Source organism: Phyllostomus discolor, chromosome 5, assembly GCF_004126475.2.
Source record: "Phyllostomus discolor isolate MPI-MPIP mPhyDis1 chromosome 5, mPhyDis1.pri.v3, whole genome shotgun sequence".
Lineage (NCBI taxonomy): Eukaryota > Metazoa > Chordata > Mammalia > Chiroptera > Phyllostomidae > Phyllostomus > Phyllostomus discolor.
The window spans coordinates 47,746,225-47,762,927 of NC_040907.2; the positions used below are offsets into that span (position 1 = coordinate 47,746,225).

At 39.2% G+C, this 16,703-nt stretch overlaps 1 protein-coding gene and 1 pseudogene across 3 annotated transcripts in view; one reads left to right on the top strand and one right to left on the bottom strand.

The window, feature by feature from the left end:
• AK4 (adenylate kinase 4) overlaps nucleotides 1–16,363 on the top strand; it is a 68,587-nt gene extending 52,224 nt beyond the window's left edge. For all 3 annotated transcript variants that reach the window (XM_028513912.2, XM_028513913.2, XM_036026222.1), the window contains 3 exons: nucleotides 7,220–7,392; nucleotides 9,224–9,342; nucleotides 11,152–16,363. In XM_028513912.2, coding sequence (XP_028369713.1) covers nucleotides 7,220–7,392; nucleotides 9,224–9,342; nucleotides 11,152–11,266 — 407 coding nt within the window. In that variant the 3' untranslated portion in view covers nucleotides 11,267–16,363. The remainder of the gene's footprint in view (nucleotides 1–7,219; nucleotides 7,393–9,223; nucleotides 9,343–11,151) is intronic.
• On the bottom strand, nucleotides 10,466–10,875 carry LOC114497909 (annotated as a pseudogene).
• Nucleotides 16,364–16,703: the final 340 nt, after the last annotated feature.

Consider the following 16,703-nt stretch of genomic DNA (forward strand, 5'->3'; position numbering starts at 1 on the left):
CCTTAGGATGCTGTTTATCTCTGCTGTTGTCAAGGAGACTCATTCTCCCACTTGAAAATGTTATGTTGGATGATGGTAGTGATGATATTCTGTCTCCCTACTTACTGTCTCTTCCTTTTTTAAAACAATTTTTCAAATCATTTTTGTTGTTTTTTTCCCCATTACCATTTTGTTCCTTTATAACCCCCTCCATAGCCCTGCAATCACCACAATGTTGTCCATGTCCATTAGTCTTTTTTCCTTTTTGCTCAATCCCTCCACCCCCTTACCTCCCCCTGTCACCACCCCAATGCTAGCTGCCATCCTGTTCTCCATCTATGAGTCTGTCCCCATTTTCCTTGTTAGTTCATTAGATTCCACATATGAGTGAAATTATATGGTATTTGTCTTTCTCTGACTGGCTTATTTCACTTAGCACAATGTTCTCCAGGTCCATCCATACTGTTGCAAAGGGTAAGATTTTTTCTTTTTTTACTGCCAAGTAGTATTCCATTGTGTAAATGTCCCATAGTTGTTTTGTCCACTCATCTACTGATGGACACTTGGGCTGCTTCCATATCTTTGCGATTGTAAGTGATGCTGCAATGAATATAGAGGTGTTTATGTTCTTTTGAATTGGTGTTTAGGGTTTCTTTGCATAGACTCCCCGAAGTGGGTCACTGGGTCAAAAGGCAAATCCACTTTTAATTTTTTGAGGTATCTCCATACAGCTTTCCACAGTGGCTGCACCAGTCTGCATTCCCACCAATAGTGCAAAAGAATTCCCCTTTCTCCACATCCTCACTAGCCCTTGTTGTTTGTTGATTTATTGATGATAGCCATTCTGACAGGTGTGAGATGATATCTGACTGAGGTTTTGATTTGTATTTCTCTGATAATTAGTGATGTTGAACATCTTTTCATGTCCATTGGCCATCTGTATGTCCTATTTGGAGAAGTGTCTATTCAGGTCTTTTACCTATTTTTAAATTGGGTGGTTTGTTTTCTTGGTGTTGAGTTTTGTAAGTTCTTTATAGCTTTTGGATATTACCTGTATTTTGCCATGTATAATGTGCACCCATGTTTTTGACCCAAACTTCCAAGAAAAAAATCTTTTTAATTTTTAAACTTATTTATGTATTTATTTATTATATATTTAAATACTGGATTTTTGCATTATAAAGTAATTTTAGCATTTATTTTTTAACATATTATGGTACAGGAAATTTTATGTAACAAATAATTATAAAACACAAGAACAGATACAAGGAAATTCAGGTACTACCCAGTATAGTGTGCACCCTAATTTTCCCTCAAAAATTTGGGCCAAAAAATGCAGATTATACACAGCAAAATACAGTAGCCCCTTATCAGATGTGTTGGTGAATATGTTTCCCCATTCTCTGGGTTGTCTATTTTGTTGATGTTTTTCTTTGCTGGGCAAACACTTTTTAGTTTGATGTAGTCCTCTTTGTTTATTTTTTCTTTTGTTTTGCTTACCTAGAAAGATATATCTGATAGAATAGTTCTATAAACAGTGTCTGAGGTTTTACTGCCTATGTTTTCTTCTAGGATTTTTATGGTTTCAGGTCTAACATTTAAGTCTTTGATCCCTTTTGAATTTATTCTTGTGTGTGGTGTAGGAAGGTAGTTTAATTTCATTTTTCTGCACATATCTGCCCAGTTTTGTCAAGACAATTTATTGAATAGACTATCTTTAGCTCCCTACTGATCTTTCATACTTCTGTGAAAGCTCAAGTTTATCTTTATTCTGTGTTTGCTGAATTATCATTGAACTGCAGACTTGTAAGCCATCTAGTCCAGCTTCTCTTGAGCCGAGATGCTTTGTCTGTGTGAATGTTCCTAAAAATGGGGCACTCACAAGTGGAAAAGATTGCAAAGCTATACCTTTCTTGACTTGGATTCTGTGCTACAGCTAATGCATCTGGCTTGGGTCCCTCGAAGTTGTGTTTCATTCCTGCCTCGTGGTACTCTTGTGCTATCAGCAGCTTAAGACTGAGTCTTTTTGCTAATTTACTAGTCTATTTAACTTAAACCCAAATTAGAGCTCATCATGATAAATCTGGGATGGAATCTGGGTACTCATAGCCCCTATTTTCCCCTTTAAATCTTCTCTGATAATTTTGACTTAGTACATCAGTTGGGAAGTGACTGATTTCTGTTATTGGTACTTCTAAACCAGCAATTTTCAACCTTTTATTCTCATGGAACACATATACTAGTTACTAAAATTCTGTGGCACACACAAAATATGTTTTTTGCTGATCTGACAAAAAACAATTAGGTATTATTTTGATTCATTCACACTGAATGGCTATTGTTGTGTTTACTGTTGTCATTTTATTTTTCATTTGACGGTCTAAGGGAAAAGAGGTCAGTGCCCCTGACTGCATAGTCAGATGTTACATGTTTTAAACATTCTTGTGGCACACTAACGTATTGCAGCACACTGGTTGAAAGTCACTGTTCTAAACTGTTGAAATGGTTGCATTCCAACAATATTGACATCTTCAATCTAACCCTTTAATTTTAATTTTCCTTGGACTAATGTATTTTGCATGGTTCTTTTAACTTGAACCTATTTTGAGGTTAGGAGGACATGCTAAGAGCCATTGTCCTAACAGAAGACCTTTAAGCCACCGGAATTAACTATTCTTTGTGGTCCTTAGCAGTTCTGAATGTGAAAGCTGAATAGGTAGGGACTACCCCAAATAGTTCAGCTTATTTTGTACACAGTTGCATTTTCTGCCCATTCCTCCAGAGGGCCTAAAGGTTCAGAAACAGCTGGGAAGCTGAGCAGATTGGCTTGCAAGGAAATGTTAGCCAATAATAATATTCGAGCTTTTATTTGTTGGAAAAACGGTTATGTTCTCTTTTCGAGCTTCCTGTTCTTTCCTACTACTTTTTTCAGCTCCCAGCTTCTATCCAAAGGATGATGAACAATGTTTTCTTGTTAGGGTGGTGGCGAGAATACAAGACTGGGGCCTGTGGCTGGGAACTAAGGACTTCAGTGTGGCGTGCTCTCTATAATTCTTTATACACTCTTAGCAGTAAAAATGTTGAGTGCTCTTCTTCAATGTATAAATTTTATACATAAATTATGTGTGCATACACTTTTATTACATACATTATAAAATGTATCCTCCAAAATAGAAGCTTAAAATGAATGAACCAAAAAAATACAATAGAAGTTATATTATCTTCATTTTATGCTCCAGTAATGGTCACTGGAAGCTACCTCTTTAGAAAAAAATTTTTTTAAGGATTTGGGAAAAGAGCATAGAGATTGATCTTGGGTTGTTTTGGTTGCAGGAACCTTTCTAGTTCCAGCTGGCCAGCACCTGGCACTCAGTGAGAGAGTGCCTTTATGTGGGAGGCGCACTGCCCTCTCTTTGCTGGAATTTCCATGTAGAATGTATCAGGCACAGTACCAGAGGACAGCAAGGGGAGTAAGACATGCTTTAAATCTTCTGTCAGAAAGCTCATCTTCTAGGCCAAGCTCTGGTGCAGTGTAGGAGAAGTAAGGCCTAAAGTTGACAAATAGATATAGCATAGTGCCCAGGCCTGTTTCCAGTGTTCTCGCTCTAGCATCCCCATTGTGATCCACAGTGAGCTGTTGGGGGAAGGGAAGCAGAGGAAAGGATCTGGTTGAGGGTGTGTGGTACTGTAAAGATATTCAATGGGAAAGATAAAAGAGGCATGATTTTATTTGAATTCTTCTGAGACTCCTTCCCTATCCTCAAATCTATGTAGCCATATATTGAATTGAGCCCTGAGGGCTCACATGGGTCCAACCTTCCTCTTTGGGGACTCAGATAGCATCACATTGCTATCTACCTGGTAGCTATCATGTATTTGGGGCTCAAGAATGCACCCAAGTGCTGTAAAGCTGCAATTATAAAATTCAGTTTGTTTTTAAACTTAATAATCAAAAGAGAAGGTGCTTACTAAATTGATATTAAAGCAATCAAGCCCTTCCATAATAGAAAGAAGGGTACATATTGAGTTTACAGAGCTCAAAAGAGTCATAAAATTTCATGGATTTAAACTAGGATTTTAAAATAAGGTGGACTAGTCAAATAAATATGGTTACTGAATGGAAAACTAGAAGACAACTACCCTAGTGTAACATTTAAATGTTTGCCCACTGTGTGCCAGGCATTGCTGCCTTTGAAGGCTAAGGCCAAGGTTTCCATGGTGTACTTGGTGATTTGGGCAAATAAGGCATATTTCACTTCCCCAAATGTCGAGTAGCCATAAACCCGGTCTAATAGAAAAAAAAATCTAGTAGTCAGCAATTCTTTATTTAAAGGTAAGCTTTTTTTCCATTTTGAAAATACTCTATGCTCAATTAGAAAAAATTAGAAACTACAGAAGAGTAGAAAGGAATCACCCATCCTTTTATTGCAAAAAGAGAGCCACTATGAACATACTTTTCAGCATAATTTCATAACATTTGGGTGCCTTTATATGACGGAGTTGCTTAGCCACAGTGAGTGTGGGAAGAAGGATGATTGGGTGGCTGTTAACACAAGAGCCTGGACTACAAAATCAGAAATACCAATGTCTCTGTTGAACTTCTTTGTTGAAACCAGCCTGAGTGCAAAGTGGATCAGAAGAGGTCAGCTCTGAGAACTTGAAAGCAATTTGTTCCGATGTGTCTGTAATGCTGGAACAACCCTTTTGCCAGTGAGAACATGTGTATACCTCGGGTTGAGCACATGACAGCCATTGCACTGAGGTGTTACCTGCAAGATAAGTCTTTTCCATCTCTGTTTGAACTTATTCTGTCTTCCCTTGTCATAAGAGTAGAGTTGAAATGTACTGCAGCTTTGGTTCTCTCTGTTCTCATGTCCTTTTGGGAAGAGATGTAACTTAATTTATATCCCTTCTGTAATAAACACCATCAAAAGTTACATATTGGGGTAGTTGGATAGTTTTCCTTACTGGAGAAATTAGTAAGCTCCAAGGGAAGCCTAGAACAAACCATCTGTAGTGAAAGTCCAGTTTTATTTTTTCCCAATCCATTGCCAAACAATCCTTTTGGCAAATACAATAAAAACAAATTACTAGAAAAATTAAAAAACAAATTCAATCCCAAATTTTAGATTCAACAGACTTTAAGTTACTCTGGAATTGCTATGAAATTCCTAAATGCTTTTTCTTGTTTCTCTACTTACTGTGACCCAGACTTGCACTGGACTGCAGGCCACATGTTGAATTTTGGAAGAGTTGGAAATAATTTCTGATGGGCTTGCAACCTTAGATGCAAAGTATAAGCAAGTTTATCACTGCATAAACTTTGGAAATAAGGCCATGTACTAAATTACCCAACTGTGTCAATGTTTTTTAGGCGCTAAAGGATATAGCAATGATCAAGTCTCAAAGTCCCTTTTCTTAAGAAGTAAGGTAGAGATAGAAAATAAGTAAATACTAAGAAATTGTTTATAGTAAAAATAACAGAAAATAAAAAAAATAATAAGATGAAAAATGGGAGGGGAATGGGGCTATTTTAAATATATTAGTTCAAGAAATCTCCTCCCTGAGAAGTTAGCTACATATGCACACATATCCCAAATGATAAGGAGTCAGATACTCAGAGATCTGCAGAACATTCTGGGTGTAGAACAGCAAGTACAAAGCCTTGAGGCAGAGATATCTTTGACACGCTCAATGACGGAAAAGAGCTAATAAGGCCTGCAGAGAGCAATGTTGAATGTAAGTTGATGCAGCCAAAGTCACCTTTGGGCTTCATGTCATTTGATAATGGACCAGAGTAAATTAGAGAAGTGTAGGTAAGGAAAATGGTATCATGGGCAGTCTGAAGGTGAAATTGTGGAAATAGGTGAGTTGGGTTGCAACTGGGTAACATACAGTACTAAGGAAAACCAGGAATTTCATCCATGACTTAGCCCAGAGTCCTGCAATGTGGCGAGTCCAGGCCTGTTTCTTTATGGAAAAAGTGAGGAGCCTGGGAAGGATGGGCTCTGGAGAGATTGGCTTGGCCTCATGGACAGGCAATAAGGAAGGCTTTAAAGGGAGTATCGGAGAGTTTTCAGCAGTGGTCGGTACCTGAAGCAGGGGTGTGGAGGTAGCCTTTGGATGGAATTTGTCACATTTAACTCAACAAGCACTCTGAAATCAATTTGACCTTCATACCACTTCAGAATTTCAACACAGCATAGGACATTCATGTCCATTCATGTTTGAACAACTGACTTCTTGCAATAGGAAAAGGAGTTCTTTGAATATGAAGGGTTTTAGGGCCATGAAGACCCATCTTTGCATTGTCATCTTCATTATCTCCAACCATGGAGAGGTGGCAATAGGTTGGTGATTCAAAGTTTCTCTTCTGAATGTTGCACTTCCTGTTATACCTGTAATCAGCTTTCCAGTTTTCTGTTTACCTGACAGTTTTTCCTAAGGTTTAAAGGACACTTTTTAAAAAAGTGATATTAGATACAGGAAGATTTTTTTAACAGAGCAGACAATCTGATATGATTGTTTTTAGGAGAAATATACCACTGAGTAGTCCCATCTCAGTCAAACTTGGAATTAACATTTAAAGCAGATTAATCCCTGAGAAAAAAACATAATTAGGAGTCAACAAGAGTTTACACTTAAAGAGAAGAAAGGAAGAGATGCCCATGCACCCAAATTTCAGTTTTGCTGTTTATTTCCCCACATGTGGAAAAGCAGGCTGAGTTTACAAATTTTTCAGTATTGAGATAGTTTTAAGGGCACCAGTTCTTTTAGGATTGAACTTTTGCCCACCTTGTTAAGGTGCAGGCTCCAAAGAAGCCCGAGGGGAAGACCCTACTTTAATTGATTTAGGCTCTTAAAGAAATACACATTTTTTTGTGGCAGCCTAAGAATAATATAGTCAAATTGATAGAGCTAAAAGGACTCAAATATAATTTTGACCCTTCGCTTCTTTATCAGAAGACGAAATGGAGGTGATATAACTTGTCCAAGTTCACACAGGTAGTCAAGAGCAGAGACAAAACTGGAGCTGGGACTAGTCTCGTGACTGTTAGATTAGTACACTTTCTACTTTTATCATGTGACTCCTTGGTCTTTGAGTATTCCCAATGCTGGAACCCCATTATGTAGTCGCAAATTTCTTCTGACACTAAATTTTGGAGGTAGATAATATTTCATTGAATAATTGGAGTTGAGAAATGTCTTGCATTTGTTATGTTTTATTTTTGGCATTTAGGTTTTCCTAGGACATTAGTTCAGGCTGAAGCCTTGGACAGAATCTGTGATCTGGATCTCGTGATCACTCTGAACATTCCATTTGAAACACTCAAAGATCGTCTCAGCCGCCGTTGGATTCATCCTCCCAGCGGAAGGGTCTATAACCTGGACTTCAATCCACCTAATGTACATGTAAGAAAGTACAAAGTACTCTCACAGACTGACGAGAAAGGGGTAAAACATTTTTGTTGACAAGTGGGTAAAAGATAGGAAGAGACTATTCAAAAATGAGCAAATATACATAGCCAACAAATATTTAAACTGCTCATTCACTGGTAATCAAGGAATGTAAGTTAAAGTGTGTAACATCAATTCCTGGATGGGATCTGGGAAAAATGGTATTCTCATCTTTATTAGGTATATGAAATAATCTTTTTAAAAAGCAACCAGCAACAAACATTAAGGATGCCTTCCTAACTCCTGGGTGCCACAAGTTCAGTAAAATTCCAATGAGTCTTACTATTTGGACTGAGCACTAGTCACCCTTTGAAGGCTTCTTTTTAAAATGTAGATCTGGAATTCTTTGTTAGATCTCTTCTCCTTTCCATCCCAAGAAGTTTAGAATGGGGGGAAATGGATGAGGAAGAAAAGAGGATTCTGAATATGCCCTGAAGTCCAACACAAATGCTCCACATTTTGGCCTGCCTAGACCTGCCATTGCAAAGATTCTCATAAAAATTGGAGAAGCTTTAACACTGACTTGCTTTGCAAGGACTGGGTTTCTCAAAAAGAACACCTGTAATTACAATGCTGCTCCCAAAGACAGCAGTGAAAGTACTTCTCTGGTCCAACTCAACCAGCTGCTGTGGTCTAGCTCCCCCAGAAGGATGATGCTGTTGCCCTCCCATCATCCTGCTCTTTCTGGAAACAGTTGTATTTGCTGGTCCTCCGAAGTCCCAGAAATGATTTCTAAACTTAGCAGCCAAAAGTAAAATAAAAGAGAGGGGGATATAGGTGATGTACAGCTTCTCCCATCCCTGTCACTCCTGTTGTGTAAGGTAACAGACATGAAACACACACATGATAATGATGTGGCTCACCAATAAATCCTGAGTGTAAATTATGTACCCAAGACCCTGAGCTGTAATGGAATTGCAGTGCATTTCCAATTTAGAGCCAGTTTCTGATTATCCAGTTGAGTTGCCTAGGCCTTTGGTTCTGCTCTAGCCTGCCTTTTGACAGATTTATTTCTTTTGATTATCTCCCCTGGTGGGTAATAGCCATAGACATGGGAGGCAAAATTCTGATGTGTTGAATTTGCTGTTTGTAAGTATGGTTCCCTAGGAGGTTAAAATACATAAAAAATGAAATGGGTTGGGTTTTTTTTTTGCTTTTTTTTTTTTTTTAGTTCTCAGAATGTTTGTTCCTGATTATCATGGGTATATGATATGCCTGTTTTAATTCAACTTTAGATAACTCATTGCTTGATATAGTAAATTAACCTGAGTAGGATTAACCTTAGAAAAGTTGCATGATAGAATTTGAAAGTTAGCCGAGATGGGTCTGAAATACCTTCTTCTAGATTAGTGTTTTTCCTAGGTAAACCAGTTGGTTCCTTGAAACATTTAATTTTCTACATTAGGAACTCAGGCATTAGAAAGCAAGTCAGTTTTAGGAATATTTAGAGGGCCAGAGTGACATTGTTTGAAGGTTGCTTATTGGGGGAAGGAGGCTGCAATGGAAATTTAAACTGAATTGGAGATATCCTATATCAACTGCACTTGGAACATGTTTGCAAGGATCTAAAAAGTTGATAAAGATCTCAGCTCTCATGAAATAAGGTTAAATTGCTGTTAAGAGTGCATTTTCTTTTTCAAGTACCTTCACAATTACCATGGTTGCCCAGGCCTAAGTCATTGTGTGATAGGAATCAAATATGAATACATGCTTTTGCACTAGAAAGTTTTTACCTATGAAGTGGCCCAACTGTTGCCCATATTAACTGGTTTCTCTGGTCTTGTAGGGGGTTGATGATGTCACTGGTGAACCGTTGGTCCAGCAGGAGGATGATAAACCTGAAGCAGTTGCTGCCAGGCTGAGACAGTACAAGGATGTGGCAAAGCCAGTCATTGAACTGTACAAGTGAGTGTGCTTCAGTGTTTTCATGGCAGTCAGCCAGTGGGAAAGGTGTGGAGCTTTGTGAGAAGGGCCCGGGGTTGAGGTGGGGTAGTGTTTCTTTCAGACAGATAAGTCCTAAAAACCCTAGCATATTCCCAGAAGTCAGATGAAATGCTGAAGTTGTTCATGGGAGATAATGCCCAATACTTTTATACTGAAACTATAAACTCTGAAATCCGATCATCTCTGGTTATAAATTGCACCTAGATTTATTTTCATTTTTCCTTTTTTTTAAAGATTTCATTTTATTTTTATTTTTAGAGAGGGAAGGGAGGGAGAGAGAGAGAGAGAGAAACATCAATGTGCGGTTGCTGGGGGTTATGGCCTGTAACCCAGGCATGTAACCTGACTCGGAATCGAACCTGCGACACTTTGGTTTGCAGCCCGCGCTCAATCCACTGAGCTACGCCAGCCAGGGCTTCGTTTTTCCTTTTAAGTGGATGAAATAATGGTTTACATTTTGACACTGCCACGCATAAATATCTTATTTGGATAGAAAATTAGACAGGACTTTTGGCCTACATGTGTCTGGAAAACTATAAGCTGCAGATTGCAAATTTGAATGGCTTCAGGGGCCAGGCAGGTATTGGAAGGAGCATCAAGCCTGTTAGGGGGCAGTTGAGTGACAGTTGAACTGTTCAGCTCCAGCCAGTTATCACCACAGGGTACTCAGGCTCATTGTGACCAGTGATCCCTGTTTTTCTGGAGGGAAGCAGAAATTTGGCTCTTTGTGTGGAGAAAAGTAATCCCAATTTTTATATTAGCGACGAATTTTAAAATTCTAACAGCGTGTCAGCCCAGTGAAACCCACATGTGTATCTGCCCTCAGGACAGCAGTATACAGCCTTTGCTGTAGTCCGTTGCTGACCTCTTCACCTCCAAATAGTTTAGCTAGCCTTTAGATAAGAGGTTCCTTATCAGATTATTGTGGCTCATCCTGTATTTTTAAATCACTGTTGAAACAATGGTTTTAGAGCACCAAATTTTGTCAGTAATTTGGTTTTCAGGAATGTGTGGTGAGGCAGATTTTGGATTGTCTTCAAAGAATAATGTTATTTTTTCATATACTTTTTGTTCTTTTTAAAAATTGTTTTAATGACTGAAACAAAAAAGATCTAAAACCACAGCTTCTGGAAGAGCCATTTGTTCTCGCCAGTCTTGTACCTTTCTTTGAACTTGACCTTGGTCTTCTGTCCAGCCTTGCGTTTCAGGGCAGGGTCTCTGAAGATGTCCTTCTTGACAGCAGTTTTGTTCAAGGGGAAACAAAGTACCCTGTGGGCATGAAGTGATTATAAGCTTTCACAAAAGACTTGATCTTTGATGTCTTGGCAGTTTTCTCCTTGTCCATGGCAGCTGTCACTTTGCGGTCCATTCCAGCCACCAGAGCATGGCTATTGGAATGGTCTGAGGGGCCAGCATCAATGTTCTTCACAATGACACAAAGTAGCATTCGTCCAGGACCAGAACCACCTTCCTGAGTTTCATAAACTTACCCATTTCAACAGCAGCCACTGGGGCCTTCTTTGATGTGTTTTAGAGGGAAGAATACAAGGTGGCACCGTGGCAAACATGCCACAATTGAAAAGCTGTGGTCTTATTTAGATAACACCCAGTGGAGGGTGTTGATGCATTTGAAGGGGTCAGTTAGGCTCTTCGTGGTGTGTGATATAGACTGTAAGATTGCATGTGCATTTTATCCAGGACTTCATTGGCTCTAATATTATGTTAAAAGGGAACCTAAAATGCCTTTGTGGGTTTCACTTTGTTTTTCAGGAGCCGAGGAGTACTCCACCAATTTTCCGGAACGGAGACTAACAAAATCTGGCCCTATGTTTACACGCTTTTCTCGAACAAGATCACACCTATAGAGTCCAAAGAAGCATACTGAGCCCAACTGGAGGAAGAACCATGAGAAGTGGTCATTCTCTCAATTGTGTGTGTAGTACTGGTGCCGTGTTTCAATTAGAAGCTAGCTGAGATAGCTTGCGTCTTTTCTAGTTTAAGTGGTGATCTGGTATAAAAACTAATAAGTAAAAAGAGTCAATGAAGAGGCTCCTCTCTGACTTTCAAAACAAGGGTCATCTAGACATGTTGAAGATGTCTCTGCACATGTGCCAAGCCCTTCACAAGAAAGCCAGTGCAGGCTGGATTTCAAACAGTGTATATCCCCAGCTCTAGCTGTTTTTTGACAGTCATGTTGTTGCCATAGTAGCAGCCTTTTTATCCTTGATGGTGGTGCTCTCTGGTTCTTCCCACTCCCTAAAGGCTGTTGAACCATAGCACCAGCAGGCCTGGGAATGCCAAGGGCTGTTGCCTGGGCTTTGTCCCACGTTCTCTGGTATATGCCCCTCTGGAGGCAATGAGGTCGAAGCCAATAGCTCTCGATTTTGAGTGACTGTATCCACGTTTATTTTTTCTGTTAGGAAAACCTCCTTTTCTGAGTCCATGCACCATAGGGTCTCTCCTTTTTCAGACATCCTGGAATGAAAAGATTTGGCTTCTGCTATGTTTATTAGGCTGTATTTTTTTTTTTTACATCTGTTTCTTCCCTTCCTAGGCTATTAAATTATATGGATACTTATTGCTTTTATCCCTCTGAAATTCCTTTCTAAGAGCTGAGAGCTAGGGGGTGATGTCAAATCACTTCATGCACCAGAACCTGAGCTCTTGGAGGGTCTCCTTATACTGCTGGTCTGACGCTCATGGGTGGACATCATTCCTTTATATTTTTTTTTTGAGCGAAAATAAAATCCTCAGAGGATTTTTTTAAATCCTCAGAAAGTAAGAAATATTTACCTACAGAAATGTTAAAAGATCGTATCATCTGTATAGATGTAATAACACCATACAGAATTACCTGACTAAAATAATAGTTTACTTTTTATTCAAGATAAAGAAAATGTGTTTGAAAATGCTGCTAAATGTAGATGCAGACAGTGTTTTCTCCCGTGAGCGACCCACGCATGTTGTGAGTGGTTGGTAAGGGGAATGGAGCCTGTGCGGTTGAGGAAACGTGTTGCACTAGCTGTGCCTAGACGATGTATACAGCTTTACAATTATGAGAAAATAAAATCTTAATTTTTTTTTTATTCCAAAGATTCTACAGGGTGGCCATAAAGTCTAAAAATACAGATAACACTATTTTGTCATTCATCATAATGTAATGTCAATAAATCATTTGTTAAGGATTTGCTTGGTTTCTAGACTTGGTGGCCACCTTGTATAATTAATTCTTGCTCTCCTCTGGGAAGGACAATGAAATCTATTCCTGCTGCCTTAACAATAAGTACTCCTCTTCATGCATTGTGATTATCCCCAGAAAGGGTCCCTTACTATTCCTGGGAGTGACTTCAGAGTAATCATTGCTTTTGGAGTTTGGGGCGGAGGTATAGAAAATGGGAAATGGCCTGATCCCCGATTCCATACTCTACTCCTCCACCCTTCACTCTCTTCCTTCTCCCTTCCAGCAAAATAGACAGCTTCAGTCAGTGTCAGGGTCACTCAGTGTGTCTCAGCAGTGTTTGCTGTTTCTGAGATTGCCCAGCAATGAGGGGCCCTCTGCTAGACGATACCAATAAAATACAAACACCTTTTCCGTGGTCTTTGAAAGATGATGCGTGTTTCATGTTCAGTGGCCTAAAATATATATATATTTCTGGTTTTCTTCAACAAACTCCTTCAATGATTTTGACAAAGATTAACTTTTTGTAAAAAGATTAAATTTTTTAGAAAAGTAAATATGAGAAAAGTAAAATTCAAGGAACAGCTTTTTTTTTTTTTTTTTTTAGTTTTCATTCTACTGATCCACACGTGGTTCCTTCCCTGTTAGGCAGAAATAGTTTGGATAGTCTCTTAAGATTTATACCTGTCCTTACAGTCTGTGATTCTAACCAGCTCTGAATTCATTTTGCTTTCCATTATCCTGACAGGCTTATTTAGACTTGAAAATGTTGCTGTGTTTAATACCCTTGCCAACATAAAATAAGTACCATTTATCAAAGGCCTACTGAGTGATATATGCAGTTTTTGGACCTTTATAAATACAGGGTGGAACGGAAGTAGGTACAGTTGCTTATATGGAAAATAATACAATAATTAATAAATAATAATACAAGAATAAACTGTGCTTTGTGTACTTGCAACTGAAGCCTACTTTTGCCCTGCCCTGTATTTCATCCTGTGAGACAGGCACCACCCTACATTTATAAAAGAAAAAGGCAAGGTCACAGATGTGAAGTGATTTGCCCAGGTTCCTGCTGCCCATAAATAGTGCAGCCAGGGCTCACACTGAGGTTTTCCTGACTCTGCTACCTGAGTTTGCTCTTGGATGTTAACTTCCTGTTTCCTGTCCCATGCAGCCCAGGACACAAACCTGCTTGGTTTTGCTTGTATTTAAGAGCAGCCTCACATCAAATGTAACAGAGTTCCCTGTGGTGACATTTAGGTTTATATGATACTGTTCTTATTCCCTGTGCATAAGCAAAGGAAGCTGCTACAGGAAAATCTGAGCCCTTGGCCCTTCTCTGTAACTACTAATTTATGAATAAAATGAAAGGCTATCAATGTAGGCTGGCTTGAATCCCGGCTAATCTGAGAAGAAGGCGAGCTCATGTGCCTCACTTACCCTTTTGTGTCCATGGTTTTGTGCCCTTAAAGGGACCTTTACCTTTCAGCCACCCTCAGCCATGGTGCTCACACATAGGTCTGAGCTCTTGAGATCGGAATAAGTCACTCCTCACCGCCAACCCAAATAAGGCCCTGATAATAAACTGACCCTCCTTAAAGTGCTGGCAGATGAACCAATGGTGACTGTGCACCTAACACAGGGTAACCCTGACTTTATACCATCTCCCTATATTATATCACACTTTAATATGATTCTGAATGCCAAGTTAACCCCTTTGCCCACCATCTGATCTGGTAGTGCTGCTTCTCATGCATAGCTCTGGCAGAACCAAGGGAGACTGGCTTTCTGTCTTACCCGCCTCACGCAGCATTGCTCCCCATCACCCTCCAGGAGCCAAGTTCAGATGAGCTCTAGCTTTAGCCAGGTTGTGCCTGCTCTTTGGCAGGGAAGGGAAAAAGTGATAATAGCAATGGGTGAGAGAGCTGCTGCTGTGGCTTTTCCTGCCACTTAAATTGCTGTTGAGACAGGATAATGGTAGAGGGATGCCCGCGCAAACCCATAAATAGGGCTTTTATCAAATTTAGTTCACTGGAACCTGAGTTTAGTATTTGACTTAGGTGTTTGTCTAAACAGTTTACCAGCCTGTTGGAGGTCTTTGCTCAAATCATGAAGACCACAGACTTCCCAGTGTTACGGTATAGGCATTCCTAGCAGTTGCTGGTAATTGCTACTTCATGCTAAGCACATTACATGCATTGTCTACATGCATCAAATCCTTAACAATTACCCTAGGTAATAGATATGATTTCAATTATATTGCCTCCTTGCATTTAAAAACTGAAATAATCCTGTTTACATAAACTTGGGCCTTTTTGGTACCCTTCTTTAGTTTGCACTCTCTGTTCTCATTAATAGATAAAACAATGTATTTGCTCCCACCTGGAGTCTTTGTTTTTGGTGCTCTGGTGCTGAGAGGAAATGGGCACTCAATGCGTCCTGGTGGTAGTTACACACTGTGTAGACGGAGGGCATAATGTCTCATCTGTACTCTGCCTGGGTTACGGGATCTTGGGAGGCATCTGTATGCACCTGATGAATTTAATTTCTTACCTTACGTTTAACAGACAGTATCTTTTCTTGCTGCAACTAATTTTGCCAGAGAGGCAATTCATAAGGCAGAGTCATGTTCACAGAACAAATTGCTTCTCTCTTCCCCTCCATTTTTAGTAACTCCCTTGTCTATTGGTGTCTCAAAAGAAGAACCCAGAAATGGAGATTTCTTTTAATACAGGAATGTGGTCTGGTCATAAGTTATCAGCCCTTTCCATAGAAAACTGACCCAGTCTGGTTTCCAGAGGAGAAGTGTGCAACACACAGATGTCGGGGAACCATGAAGCCATATTTCAGCTCTGAAGAAAAATCTGCTTCCTGCATCTGTTCAGATGTATTATAATTGCAATTCTTTATAAATGCCATACCTTATCTTTCTTTTAAAAAATTGCACAACTTTTGCCAAAATAAATGCCATTATGTATATGCTTCAGGGAATTCCCCAACTAGTGTGTGTGTGAGAGAGAGAACAAGAAAGAGACAGAGATGGTAAAACATTTCCAAAAGGGAGAAAGTTTTTGTATGGTGTGGATAGTCCTTCCTTCCTTCCTTTAGTGATAATTAGGCTATTCCAGGAAGTTCAGTATCTTTGAAATAAAAGATTTCCTGTTTAAAACTTTTCAAAGGAGAGTGCACCTAGAAGATTCTCCCTGGGGTTAGTGTGTGTCTAACTCCATTTCATTAAACCCTTCTTTTCTTTATTTTAAAGCTTTGGCTATAAAGTCAGAAGTGTACTAAATAAAAACAAATTGACATGTTTAATTTAAAGAAAAGAGGAGAAAAATGAAGACTGAGTCTTTATGTAAGCTCCAAAGTGTTAGGGTTTAGAGAGCTTTTCTAGTTTTATGAGAATTTGTACTACTGATTTTTATATACTCTTGTTTTTGAGATGAACAGATCTCTGGGGGGAAATTGTTGAGTTCCAATGGCATTTCACTGTGATCCCTCTCAAGCTCAAATCACTTCTCTAACCTAATGACAGCTTGTCTCTTTGGTTTACTGTCCTGTGAAATGTCAGCTCCACTTTCCCAGAAGTCATGTGTTTACGATGAGTCAGTGCTTTCCCTCTGTGTGAAAGTCGTCAGCCCGCTTGATTTGTGTGTATGTGCTTAATTCAAAGTATCTGAACCTGACCTGTAAATGCTCTTCTAACTGTTAATTGTCCTATTGATTATTTTGATTATCTTGCTTGAAGATTATTCATACTTTTAATTTGATAGAAATAAAGTTGTTTTCTGCTTATAACTCGTAAATTTATTTAACATTTGTATAGCTTTTCACACTCGACAATATACGTCTTCCCAGATATTCATTCTCCCTTGTGCTACTCTGTAACCACTCCATTATCAACACTGTAACTCCCATTTGTTGGTGGGGGAAATAGAGAACACGGTGTTGCCTGGGTAGGTTGGTGGCAGAGCAAGTTTCTGAACCTATGAGTTATGATCTGCAGGCTCATTTTCTTTTCATCTGCACCATGTTGGCCCATTTTGTATTCCCTCAAGTACTTTATCTGTCCACGACTTCATTTTTCACATATTTTCATGGACATTCTTTAAATTTATTTGTTAAACAACTGGATGATGTG